Genomic DNA, 14800 nt, shown 5'->3' with positions numbered 1-14800 from the left:
TAAAAATATTTTAAAACTTAAAAACTATCCTTGTCATTAATAATGCGTGGTATAGAGATAAGCTTCTTCAAAGTTGCGTCTAATTAAACGGAAGTTTGCTAACTTTTGTCTTCGGGGTTGATTGTTTCTTGTTCGGGGCTTGGTTAAAACCAAGTTAAAACTTCCTTAACCGAGAAGAACAAAACTTTCGCAACCTGTTCGGTTGCACGTTAAAATGCAAACGATTTTGAAGTTTATTAGCACGAAGCTGTGCATCGAAATTTACAATTTCATGTATACACGATAAATACGATAATTTTAACTTTTTAAAAAGTTTACTAAAATATTTTTCATGAATATACGTGAATAAAGACAAAGGCGTTCTCGATTTTACGGCGCGCGCTTCTGAACGTCGATATGATGCGGAAACTTGAACCTTGACCCGAAAGCTTTATTATCGCCTGATGCTCAGATGAGCTTTCGAGCTTTACGGGGACAGCGGAGTTATTTTCGAACACGCGACAAGGTTTTCCACTTTCTACCATAAATGTCGTCTTTTTAATTTTTAATTAAATAGAGATTTATGTGGCGACGAAAGAGATGGATGAACGATATTAATATGTATTACACGTCGTTCAGTTTGTGATGCATTCCTTCGCTCTAGACGAGTCCAAAAATTCGTTTTGTTTGTCAGATGACGAGCGGGCATCAAATCATCATCAGTTTCCAATTTGTAACTTCCGGTCCAATATGATCGGAACGGAATAAATTCGACATTTCATCCGTTTTTTTTTTGTTTGCCAACCCTATGGTATTCTTTTGGGTTCCGTCGCAGTACAACGCTTCCGATTTCCGAAAAGTAGATGGAGGCAAAATAAAATGCAAATACAATTAGCGCAGGACCGGAACAAGCGTATCTGCACATATTCCAGTATTGACATTAAAGCTCGACACATTTTGCTTGTTAGTACCTACGTATCTCGGTTGTTTACCTTTACCATCATGGATATTTTTGCTAGTTGCAATTCGTGCAAGCGTGCGCGAGAATCTATATTGCACATTTGCGTGCAGGTTAAGCTGTGTTGTTGACATTATGTAGATTATGTGTAAATTTTGTGGATTTGTTTTTAGGTAGATAGCGATTTTTTTAAACATAAATATAATGAAATATTTACTTTCTTGTCGAATAGAAATAGTGTCAGTCGAACGACTCCGTTCGTATACTCTAGTTCTAGTAGATGGAGTTTACTCATCGAAAAAGAACGTAAACATCAAAGGTATCAGCGTCGAAAGTGCACTTCTCTTTGAATTTAGATTTTCTGCATGGAATTATTGATTTTTTTTATTATAAAAATCTACATACAAACGAATAAACGAAAAATCTTTACTCAAATACATCTCACCTAACACACAGAAACCTCTAATTACCTCCACCCTTCTGAAAGTCATTAAATTAGTTTGAATAAGACCTGAATGGGTTTCAAATTTTCCTAAATAAACCCTCCTAATTACTTGACTCAAAAAGCTCGAATATAAGATTAATTACCCGGATCTAAACCAATATTTTCCCGTCAACTTAATGTCATCATAATACAATTTCTTTTCTCACTTCCTTATGAAATTCGATTCGATGGCGGGGAATTGATTCAAAGCGCCCCTGAATATCGAATCAATTGGCGGTTGGTTTTTCGATTGTGCAATAATGAGGTGGAGGCCGAGACGTTTATGGGTGGCGAGGAAAACTAAAACGGGTTTTCGTTCGAGATATTTGCTATAGGGATGGCGAAGTTCGATGTAAATCCTGACGTAATCGAGAAACGAAAGTTCCACTTACAATCCAATTTATTACGCCCCGGGGTGGATTAGTGCGGGAACGAGAATTCCGGGGGGTTTTGTTTGCCAAGACTTCGGGTGAGATTGGATACCCGTCGGTTCCGGAAACTAATAAAATTTTAAAACCAGGGAGGGAATGTGGCAATATAAAAACAGAAACTATTTTAAAGGATTAAACCATAAGCGGCTTTGTGATATACCAACACCTTTTTTTATTTCTTATTAAATCTGGAACTAGCTTTATTTGACGGGAATAGGGAATAGTAGAATTGATAGTAAAATAAAAATGCGCAAACCTTCTTGCACCGATTCAAATTTAGATCCAATATTTAAAGCATATACTAAACCGGATAATAGCTCTTCAAAGACATTTCAAATTGATCGTCAATTTGGATAAGATAAACATAAAGTTCGAGAAAACACACTTCAAAACTAACTTTCATAAATAATGCTGCAAACGGAGAATATTTACAATTAGATAAACTTGTAGGAACTTGTTCGGTTTGGTCAAGTTCATGGTGCAGTAATAGGTGATAATAAGAGATTACTTTAAGTGCTAAGATGTATATTGTGATGTTTTAATTGCGATTTATAATAAATTTATTGACGAAATTTATTTGTTTTGCTTATTTCGTTCACGTATGGGTAGCTGAATCGGATGATCTTGTTCCTTCCGTGTGTTATAAAAACATGTTCTCATGCTGGAACAGTACTGGGTAAGCTCGAGTACCAATTGTTTTTCCAAAAACGATGTCATTGACTTGTTCATCATCCCTGTCAATACTGCATCGTACATGTCTAACTAATAAATTTGTGTAACTAACGATTACTGGAAATATCGACTTTTTCATTCATCCCTGAACAAACAGATAATTTCTAATAGCATAGAATGACCTGTCTTGGGAAGCTTCGCCTCAAATTAGATATCCTATACGGGTATAATCCATGTCAAGTCGGATGGCATTAAATTCACAAAAATTTACTCGCCGAAGCATGTTCGACTTTGACGAATTTACTGACTGATTGGATGTGATCATAGATCTAATTACAGTTAGGATACCCCACACCAATACTCGATATTTAGTACTCGGGCAATAAGTAGTGTGAGAAAAACACAACCAACATTCATAACTATTCGTGCAGAATTTGGTGTCATATGACTCAAAAAACTTTTGCGGTAAGTGTACCAATCTAATAATTTGATATAATCCTCAACTCAACCTGACGTTTCTACGTATTTTCATTTTCTAATTCCAAAGTAAATCATTCCAACCTTGTTTCTATCTAAGAATATATAGAGAATGTCATCCCAACCTCACTATTTGATAGGTTTGTTCATTGATTGGCAACCCGTTTTCACCCACTCTCATTAGCTTGTTTGCATTATTTGTGTGGTATTTAAGCGTTACTTTTGTATAATAAAAACGTCAGGATATATCAAGAAAAAACAAATATAAAACAGAGTAACCAAGATATACGCACAGTCCATCTTTGAGCTGAAATCCCAGTGTCTTCTTTGAGAACGTGAGTCTGATGATTCCGTTCATAGGGGTATTAGCTGCATAATCTAAAAAAAATTCAGAGCTCTTATCGTCAAGACTGCACGTGAAAAACTAGTTTGAATAGGGAGCTAATGTATACTATTATCATTAAAGAGAAAGTAGGTTTTTGTCATACTTTCGATGATTGAAGAGTTGGAAATTTCAGCCTGTAACGCAACTAAATAGAAACTTTATTGATTCAGTCCCGATAGGTGTCATTGCAGCTTGTTAAAGATGAAAATTGCATGGAACAATATAATAAGACTTTCTTGGAAACACACGAGCAGAGAATTAAACAAGAGAAATTTTCTAGCAACTCTTGGAGAGCTTCAAAATGCTTGGTTGCTACATTAGCATCATATTGGATTTTTTACATATATTTTTTCCTCAATTGAATGTCTCAATTCGATAACATAAATTCTTCTTCCAAACTAAGTTACTTCATACAGTGCGCTTTGCTATTTCGAACTCACCACACCAATTCAAAGAGCTTTCTCCTCCTAAGGCGACGGAAAAGGTTAAGAATAGCTGTTGAATCTGTGCGTTGGAGTGTCGATGATGCTTCCGCAGCACCTTATTTTGTTACTTCTCGAGTCGTTGCTTATCTTGGGTTGTCGCCCAAGTAGCTAATACAGTTGTGGCAATCTGAAACGGACTTCTTCGCAATAGAAGAAGTTTTGCAAAATCCGAAAGATAGTCCGAAATATAAATTGGTTGAATACTTAACTTGAAACCTGATATTTTATAAGATTCTCATTTTGAACAGTATTATACTAATTCTCACCATAATCTCAAGTCTCAATTCAAAAAAATCAGCAATCAATGAATTTCGCACCTTTCTGTAAGATTCTCTCATAAAGAGCGTCATTTCAACCTTATCTCGATCATAGATACTTAATCAAACATGTGATGAAGACTAAATAATTTGGTCCTAGTTCTAATGACCTCTTTTCTTGCATAAATATTGCAACCAGTCATCTTTCATATCCAGTCAAATAATTAACTTTTGAGTAATCAAAAGAAACCATACCCGTTATTTGGTGGTACTTCTTTTATGCAACACACCATCTGCAATATGAGTTAGTGCCCTTGGATAACTATAATCTTTATTACAACCAACCTAAGTAGCCACAAATATATCATAATCCCTAAAAAATGATCATATCTACAGATGCATGATAACTTATACGTGCTATAAGTACGTTGATAGGTCAGAAATCTCGTTCCACGTTCATCGTCTTTGAGAAGAATGTACAGTTAATAATAATAATAATCTTTATTATCTCAACAAACATAAGTCCCATAACAAAGGTAATATTATAATAATTACAAAAGTTATTTGAAGAAAGTGACAATACATGAACTAATTTAATAAGTGTCATATAAAAAAAATTAACACAATCTATTACCTACAAAATCGGCAAACGGCAGCGCGCATGATTCTATTGATAGGCGAATGTAAGCCCCAATTAGTGTTACCCCTGTGCGGTAAGAAAGTCTTAGTGTTCCTGGACTCCATTCTTGGTACTCGGAAATTTAATCGACATAGGACTTCAGGTGCTGTCACACGGCCAAACAGTAAGTTGTTTACAAACGAGGTGCACAGTTGCTGTCGCCTTGATTCGAGTGTACTGAGATCATATCGCTGAAGTAACGCATGATAGTAATCACTTCCTCTAGGAGGATAATGCCCGAATTCTAGGAAATGTATATGTATATATTTAACATATTTCCTCTGTACCTTTTCTACTGCGGAAAGGTTATTCTGAGTTGTTGGCGACCAGACAATTGCACAATACTTCAATTTACTCAACCTGGCAAACTCGCAGCTGTTTCGAGTGATAAACCCCAGGACTTTCAGTGCATCAGAAGACAGCTTACTTATGTGGCCGCTGAACAGTAGTTTACTGTCAAACCAAACCTCCAGATCCTTAACTTCAGACACACGTTCAAGACTTGTATCTTCCAACCGATAATTATAATGAATAACTTCTCTTTTATTTGTATAAGTCATGATTTGACATTTTGCAACGTTCAATAACAACCCATTTGATTGGCACCATGAACACAACTTGGTCAAGTCCTCCTGCAAGCTGGTACAATCATTGTCCGATTCAATTGTTCTGAAAAGCTTCAGATCGTCGGCATACATTAATGTTGAACTTTTGAACAAATTTGACAATTCATTCACAAACATCGTAAACAGTAAGAAAAAGTTCACAGAACATCTCTCTAACATAAAGAAAAATACGATTTTAGGCATTGATTAATGATAGGCATAATAAAAGGTGAAGCTCCAACTACTCTAAATAAGTAATAACGTTTTTATGTTGCTTAAGACCTCGTTTCACAATAGTGATGTTTATTAGCACAATCTTGATTATAGGAGTTCACATCACGCAGTTTTGATGGCAGCATGTCTTTTTAAAGAAAATTAAATGATTAAAAAACTGCAATTTATCGTCTGCATATATAAGCAACATGCATAAAAAATAAATTATAAGTAGATAATCTTATCAAAGTGGCAAATTAGAAATAATTATATTTCGAAAATACTGAGTTATAGTAGTTTGTAATCAGTGAAATCATGAAAAAACTCCAAGTACAGCGAGAATACACAATATAGGATTTGTTGACTCATTCACTAACAGTTTGTAACTAATTATTGAAAATGGATTCATAAACTAAATTAAATCAAATTATCAACAGTATAAATGTACTTAAATTAATTATTGACAATGAACAACAACACCCTGCCGATTCAAAACACATCGATTTTTACTTTTTGTTAACACAAATTTTGTAATCTCTATTTTATTATCACATTTTGATTTTATATTGTTGTGATTATTTATCCACACAATTCCAATCTTGTATAAATCAACAGCCACTTTCCCTCCTTCTCAATAAATCTACACGTATGAATTCGATCTGACAATGTCTGTTCAGTTCAATATAAAATATCGCTCTCCAATTCATACAATGTATTGTGTATTTTTCTTATATTCGTATACATCACTTTTATAAATAACAGCATAGATATTTATCGTTTAATATTTATTTATTTACTGTCCGTAAAATTTGATTTATTTAAAACATCAAAGTTTTCCCATCATACGCGTAACATTTTATTCCAATTTAATCGAACGATCAATTTAACACTTTACTCACTGAAAACTAACCAACATCAATTCGTTACCGATCGTTTCGACAATATCAAATTGAGTTTACCGTATCGCGGATCGTGTGACACTATCCACTCTTCCGGCAAGAGGATTTTAATTAAAGTAGCTTTTGCAACAGTACTCTGATCGGGAATTATAGAATAGTTTAATTCGTCAATAACTGCGTTGAAATTCGGTCTGGTCATATGAACCAGCGATTTGCATTGGATAAAAATGTTTACTTTTAATTATTTGTTCCAGTGTTGAAGCAACTCAATCCCATCGAAATGGAACCGTAAAGCAATGCTGTTCAGGTTTTTGTATTGATCTCCTTGAAAAGTTTTCCGAAGAGCTTGGCTTTACGTACGAATTGGTGAGGGTTGAAGACGGCCGTTGGGGCACAAACGAGAACGGAAGATGGAATGGTCTAATAGCAGATCTCGTCAACAAAAAAACCGACATGGTTATGACGTCGCTGATGATCAACTCGGAGAGAGAAGCAGCGGTAAGCCAATATGTTCCGGAATCCTACGTCGTGTACTATTTGTTTTTCGGGATCCCTTATACGTTTTAGGGGAGCGTCGCTTTATCTTTCTGTCTTTCACATTGCACCCCGACGACGAATGATGACTTCATACGGTACCAGCCTCAATACCCCCTATTCTACGGACTGAAGCAATCAACCCGGTTCTTTATTGGAATTGTGATTACTACGTGATGCTCCCTCTATATCACATCCATCGCCTTTAATTCCATTTCCCTTTACAGCATACGTTTATTTTTCTCACTATAGACTTCAGTTGGAATCGAGGGGAAGTAATTACCGGTGGCATTTCCATTCCAATTTACAAGTTATACGGAAATTGAAGGATAATATTTTTGGTGGAGGTGCCGGTTTACTAGAACTTTTATTAAAAAAAATATTTATTTTCTTTAATTATCTTAATCTCTTTTAAGATTTGTTCACAAAATCTAAATTTTGAATTTATGGCGGAGACTTCAAAATCATTTTGAATCCATTAATTTATTAAGCTAGTTACTGCTTCGCATTGTTTTAACGAGGAATTGAGTTTGAAATGAATTACCGGCAACGGTGATTTACGGCCAATAAATTTCTCTTTATCGTCCGTCCAGAAATCTAAAACTTTTCGCCAATTTAAATTGATTAATGCAACTCGATGCAGATTTGCCCATGACTATTTATATTTTTTTCACCTCTGAATAATATTTTTTTCCATCCTAAAATTTAAATCAACAATATTTTTATTTAATTAAAATAATTAAATGTTTATTTAATTATTATTGTGAACAAAAGCTTATTTACTTTAATCAATATTTATTTGATACTATATTTTATTGGTACAATAAATTATAAGGAAAAGGATTTTAATAACTTTTTATATGCAAAATACAAAGCAAATACATAATATGGAAAGATCAAAGAAGCATTAATAGAAGTGAGTTTATAGTCTTTTTAGACAATTTTACTACCGGCTATAAAGATAACTTCTCACATAAAAGTCATATAAAGTAAATGAACCTATTAGAACCGCCCCATATTAGAATTTATTATCTTTTATATAGTAATTTAATAAGAAAACTTTTAAGCCATAAACAAAAAAGCTATTTTTAACTGTTTGTCTTTATTTAGTTCTAAAGGTTCGTTTAGATGATCTGGTTATTTAACTCAAAAATCATTTTCAGTAAATAAATTTATTTCACCAAACTTAATTCAGAAATAAAAATGAAATATGCAATAGCAACATTCTAAGCATTCTCTTTTGATCATTTGAGCGCCAATCAGCAAAAAGTGCATCAGAAAAACCTTCAATAGCTCACAAAGGACAAATTGGAAGTCTTTTCAGAATATTTACACCTTAAAAATCCACGAAGATATCTGGTTGGTGACAGTGTAGCTGTAACAATATTTTAAAAGGAAGATGGACAAATATAATAGACGTAATATGATGTAATACTAACTACTATATCGAGGAAGATCGAATTTGTCACAAAGCCACAATAACATGGAACAATATGAAGTCGATGGATCGCTAAAGTACCTATAAAGACCCGAAAAAGAACTACACTTAATAAAGAGAGTACCAATCCTGTTTTACTTTATAAAGTTTTATAGTACCATTTAGGAAGTAGTGTCGGTAGGCATAGTTATGTGCTCTTCGACCAAGAATAAATCACGAAGTATCCTATCATGAGATGTCATCAAAAATAAAACCTTCTAAAGAAAAGACGTCTTTAGTTATTTCAGGGCGCTACATATCGTTTAATAACATGGTAAAGCTTTTTGTAAATCTAGATCTTTTTAACTGCATCGTCGACATTGTACTAAAATAAATCTGGTAGAGATTGATATAAACGATTACAACAAAATTGTTTTTGTTTAAACAATTAAAAACAATAAAACAAGAAAGACGTCTCAACTACTATTCGAACATCATCGAGATATTTCTTATCTAATATTCCAAAAGCTCTAAATATGTCATTTAGATTTTTTGTCAGGATTAATAAACCCGCACTGATTATATCATCGAAGAAGACTGCGATAAAACAGATGTTGGAAACCACGACTAAGAAGGTACAAGACAACAGACATATTTCTACTCAGTAGGAAATATTGATTATGGATATTATACAGTTGGACCTACAAACCGCGCATAATATTACCAACAACAAATCTAGACACAATTGTGAGGAAAAACTGATACTTGACAGCTGTATTGCGGGGTTCAATACTTTGTAAACATATCGTTCTCCAAAGAGCAACGAGTTTTAAGTTAATATATTTCAAAACGTTGATATCCACATGTACAAAGAATTTAGTAAGAAATATCTAGATGTTGCAGTGCCTAACAATAACGGGATTGATCATTCGTTTCCCTGAATGCAAATCAATTGCAGGCAAGAAAAGAACTGAGAGATACATCGTTCTGATTGACGTTAATCCGCTAGAAATGTGATGCTACATTCATCTTTAAAAAACTTGAGTGCTACACTAGTATAGCCTAATAAAGTCCATCTTCATTTTAACGCTACATTAGATTTTCATAGACTGAACTAGTTGATCCCAACACATACAGTATGTTCCCGGATCGAGTTACAAAGAAGAAAAAAATTTTTGTTACCGATTTTTCAAACTTATCTCAACATAAATAATGCGCCGGATATGTTCAAACTACTAAATCGCATGAATTTTATACTCTAATTATAAAAGTTAACTAATTAGTCCCATTTTTATGTAAAAATTAGACAGTTTTTCATAGTTCAATTTATGATATGTAACCATAGAAACCATAAAAGTTACAGCTTATGTTAGTAAGATTAAGTCTTTTCATGCGATGTTAACCATGAAAGAGAGACTTTATTTAGTACAATGCCATGGTACTGGTGAATCATGTTTTCGTGTAGTTATACAAAAATTCCAGCTAAAATATCCGGACACAAGAAAATCTCATGTTGGGGCTTGCAAACTTATGAAACAATTTTTGGAAACGGGTTCTGTATTATCCATAAAGAAGCAGACAAAGAGACTAAATGAGGAAGACGCTGCTTCTCTAATAGCTTTTCAACAAATGACATTGTTTCTTTCCAGCATTGTCGTTATTGGAGTGATGTAAATCCAATTACCCTTAAATATTATACGGTCAGTGTACTTTCAGCAAGACAGTTGCCCAGCTTACCATTCACACATTGTGCCAAATGGTTAAATTTATAATTTCGTCAAAAATCGATTTGACGAAATGGTCCTATTTGAGTCCTGATCTTACAATTATGAATTTTTATTTTTGGAGACGATTGAAACAAATTGTTTAAAGTGAACCATTACAAGATGATGCAGAACTATAAAAACAAAGAATAATTAATGCGATAGAATCTCTACCACTGGCGGAAATTCGTAATTCTTATAAAGAATTTAGAACTCGTCTTCAAATGTGTGCCGAATTAGGAGGTGATTTGTTTGCATGAAAATTTGTTCACTTACAAATAAATAATATTTATTACTTACATAGTGTCTTATTACATAAATTTACATTTAAATAATTATTCAATTAGCCATATTTTAATGTGATTTGTCCGTATATTTTTCACTAACATTGTAACTTTTACGGTTTCTATGGTTACATATCGTAAATTGAACTTGAAAAATTTTTAATTTAGGAAAAATCTAATTTTTACATGAAAATGGGAATAATTAGTTAACTTCGATAGTTAGAATATAAAGATCGTGCGATTTAGTGGTTTGAACATATCCGACGCATTATTTATGCTGAGATAAGTTTGAAAAATCAGTAATAAAATTTTTTTCCCTCTTTGTAACTCGATCCGGGGACATACTGTATATGACCAACAGGTTTAGGAAAGCAGTAGAACTAGCCTACTTTAGCCTGAAATTGGATTTGACCTTTAACATATATAATCTGAAGTTGAAAACTGAAGTAGAGAGATTTCGATCCTTCCAACATCCTTACAATTAGCTTTTAATCTAGCCTTCATAATCCTTCCAAGTACAACTTCGCTAATATGTTATCTAGGATTAGTTACCAAGCCAGATGTATGGTTCTGTGATAATCAAAGAATGCGTCGCGTTGAACAACTTAATCAATAATTGCTTCTCGATATACCTTGTAGAATATTCCAATTCTGTTTTTGCTATGAATCTTGCAAAAACTTTTAATTTTGCAGAAGAGGATTCAGGTGATACCTCTAAACATAATATTCTCTTAGCAGTTGTTAACAAAAATGTTTTTTAAAATCAATTTCTAATAAATGAGAATCGATAGTTTAGTATTATATAATATCCAAATGATGTTTTCCATCGTCTATAGTTTTTTTTCTTTATATGCTTTATAAATATCTTCCAATTTTCCTTAATAACGCAGATTAATAAGAAATAGTTAATGGAATAGATCCATTACATTTCCAATTTTAATTGCTGAATTAACGTGAGCAATGACACGGAGATAATCGGAAAATAAGGCAATGATTTGACAATTTCGTCAATAGTTCTATATCTGCTTCATATGTCTTCTCTATATTTTCATTTTTTCACTCTTCCATTTTCTTCTCTATTTTTGTTCCTCGTTTTTCAAATTTTATACTACAATACAAAAACTAAAAAGCATGAAAGAAAATGTTTTATACAAAAATTATTCCTTATTAACCCAAAAGAATAGATCTTTCTTTGTGCGAGTTAAATCCATAAATCCTCTTTAAAATAAACGAACAAATCTTTCCCGAAAGAAAAACCAAGATTTAAATAACTTTAGTAGCGGTATCTCGGTTTCTTTTTTATATGTCGAATTCTTTCCTTAAAGTTTACATTTTAGTTAGATTCTTCGATCGTTGCCGTTCTTGTTACAGGTCGATTTCAGCGTACCTTTTATGGAAACTGGTATAGCCATAGTGGTTGCAAAAAGAACCGGAATCATATCGCCAACGGCTTTCCTCGAACCTTTTGATACTGCCTCGTGGATGCTCGTCGGAGCCATTGCAATCCAAGCAGCTACTTTTACGATATTTTTATTCGAATGGTTATCTCCGAGTGGATTCGATATGAAACTTTCGCTGAATCAGGTGAGTAAATGATTTTTTTATTATGGTCATTAATATTTATGTGGTAATTGTAAGGTATAATGGAGGCTGGTATTCAAGGTAATTTATGTTCCAAGAAGATTTATATGTGTGTATATAACCGGAAACAAGCCTAGATACTATCACGGTTATTTAGGACATAGATCATTTAAACAATTACGTTTAATTAGAAGGACAATATAACATTTAAATTTAACTCATATTAAAAAATTCATTCAGTAATATAACAGATGCTCGAAAAGTTTTACCAACTGCACAAACTAAAATTATGTTGAAATTTTCAAGGATATTTACATAATTTCCTTTCCCCTTTCCCTAAAACTTTAAAGGAAATTATTCCACTGAAGTATAGCATATAATTCCATTATTTATACTAACATAACAGCAAACACTACATTAACATTCACAATACCAAAAATAATAATCATTATTCGTACATCCCATTGGGTATTACTCGTGCTATTGTATACAGAGTAACAATCTACGTTAGTTATAACTCGGAACAGTAATAATTACTGAAACCGGGTGCAATCACTTTTCCGATGATGTTGATGTTCAATACGCATGAAACATTGCGCATTGTTAAAATCGGGTTATTCAAAACCACACCACATCGATTTCTAGTTTGTCATTTTCACGTTATTACATTTCGTAACAAATCGCGAATATTCAGTAATAAAGTTAAACACATCATCATCGTAATTTTATATTAGGAAAGAATCTATAAAATCAGGTCAATCCACACAACAAGAATTTTATGGTTGTGAATCAATTTTTAACACTTCTTTAGATATTGAAGATCGTAATTGGAAAGCAACAACTTTAAACTCGAAAACTTAAAATCGAATCATTCCAATCGAAGGGTTTCCAATCCAATCCAATCAAATCAAATCAACTTTCTTAGTAGTACGCACCAATTTCGAGACAAACGAGCATTATTTGTCTGTTAACCCCAAAAGGACTCGACATTGATTCGCGTAAAGGTAGGAACTCTTCTCACCGAAAATTCTTTAGATGTCTCAAAGTAATAGAACTAGCCTCGTTTTGAAACCGTCGAAGATCTTCGAGATGAAACCGAAGTTGCATGATAAATTCGAGTTTAGCACGCCTCTGGGAGTTCAGAGGTCGTTCAACGGCGACGAACTCCCGCCGATCGTGGTTTTGCTATCTACTTGGCTATATAGGGCGCCACGGGATACTTCAACTCCTTGGGTGTCTTGAGAGGACGACACCCAGTGTGATATTAAATTTTCTAAAGTAGAACGGCAAAATGCGGCATCTGAAAAGATGAACAGCATCTGCTCGCCATTCGATACTAAGATGTATGAAATCGGCGCAAACTTAGCAATATTTTAGAATCCCTTTTTTATGATTATTTTCGAAAATAAGTGGAAGATTTAAAAAGAAAAATTACAAGATTTCCATTACGGCTTTAAAAGATAATTTCATTAAAAAAAAATCGCCCGAAAAAAAAGATTTTGAAGGAAAATCGTAAAAAAAACCTTCCGTAGAAGGTGTCGAATTTATTTATTAACGCATACTCATAAAACAAGTAAAAAGGGTCGTAGGTCACAAACCCCGGATATAAATATATAATTCATTTTCATTGAATATTCTAGTACTTTTGGTTTACGAGGGTTGAATTAACAATTTTATCAAACAAATTTTCATAGTTCATTTTAAAAATAATAAAATACCCTATTTAAATAGATAAGCTAGTTGTTATTAATAATAAATTTTATCTCTCTTTTTCAAAAATTTTCTCTTTTTTTTTACCATTCCTAATCCTATATAAAAGAAAAGGTTCAGCTTTATCTCATTTAAATAATAAATCTAAACATTTTTCTGGAGACTCCGAATCTGTAATAAAAAAGCGGAGTTCCCATTTGAAATATTCATCATCTCAAAATTATTATTATTCGAATTAAGCAGCCAAATGAAAACACGTAAGTTAGTTATCCCTGTAAGTCGTCTCTCATCAGTTTGTGAGATCTCTCTTCAATATGTAATCCGAGGTTAATTGGATATAGTCGATGTGTAGACTTGCAAGTTTAATCTACTCAGGTTTGTTAAAGGTGGATTAGTCTTAAGAATATCACGTTTGGTATGCGTTAAGAAGGTGTTGTTTTGTTTCTATCGATTTTGCTAATTACTTCATATTTTCCTTTAGATCCATCAGTGTAGAACAACATCAGTGTAAGTATTAATTGTACCTCCAAACTCGAAAATAAGCAGTTCTCTGAAAGTCTTGTTTTTAGAAACAAAACGTACTTTTTTGCTAGCACAACTATGAGTTATATCTATATATCTTTTAAGTAGGCAACTGTTAACATCAAATTATTCGAACCGTGGATTTGTCGTCATTTGTCGTCGAGCTTGGAAAAGGACCTTTCACAAGATAAGCTCTTCTAATGTATCTAAAAATTAAGTAGCACATCATATAGTCAATTATAGGCACAACTTTTTTATACAGCCTACTCAACGTCATCTTGTTCCGGATATCATTCGGGTGAGATTCAATGATTGACAATCATGAGATGTAATATATTGGATCTAACCCTGCCAGCCAACTTGGTTCACTGCATTCCTTAGAATTATATTGACAGGATTCTATCAACAGTTCTGCCACTATCGTATACATTACTACCACAAAAATAGTCACACTCAGTCACTTCC

The 14800-nt window shown here is 33.2% G+C and overlaps 1 protein-coding gene across 6 annotated transcripts in view; it reads left to right on the top strand.

Moving 5' to 3' along the window:
• The window catches only part of LOC111414869 (NMDA receptor 2), a 165273-nt gene that overhangs the window by 129917 nt on the left and 20556 nt on the right, over window positions 1–14800 (top strand). For all 6 annotated transcript variants that reach the window (XM_071196248.1, XM_023046324.2, XM_023046323.2 and 3 more), the window contains 2 exons: window positions 6779–7022; window positions 11894–12106. In XM_071196248.1, coding sequence (XP_071052349.1) covers window positions 6779–7022; window positions 11894–12106 — 457 coding nt within the window. The remainder of the gene's footprint in view (window positions 1–6778; window positions 7023–11893; window positions 12107–14800) is intronic.

The sequence above is a fragment of the Onthophagus taurus genome, chromosome 1, assembly GCF_036711975.1.
Source record: "Onthophagus taurus isolate NC chromosome 1, IU_Otau_3.0, whole genome shotgun sequence".
NCBI classification, from domain to species: Eukaryota; Metazoa; Arthropoda; class Insecta; order Coleoptera; family Scarabaeidae; genus Onthophagus; species Onthophagus taurus.
The sequence above is the reverse complement of the archived record's forward strand: the minus strand, read 5'-3'. Positions and strand labels throughout refer to the sequence as shown.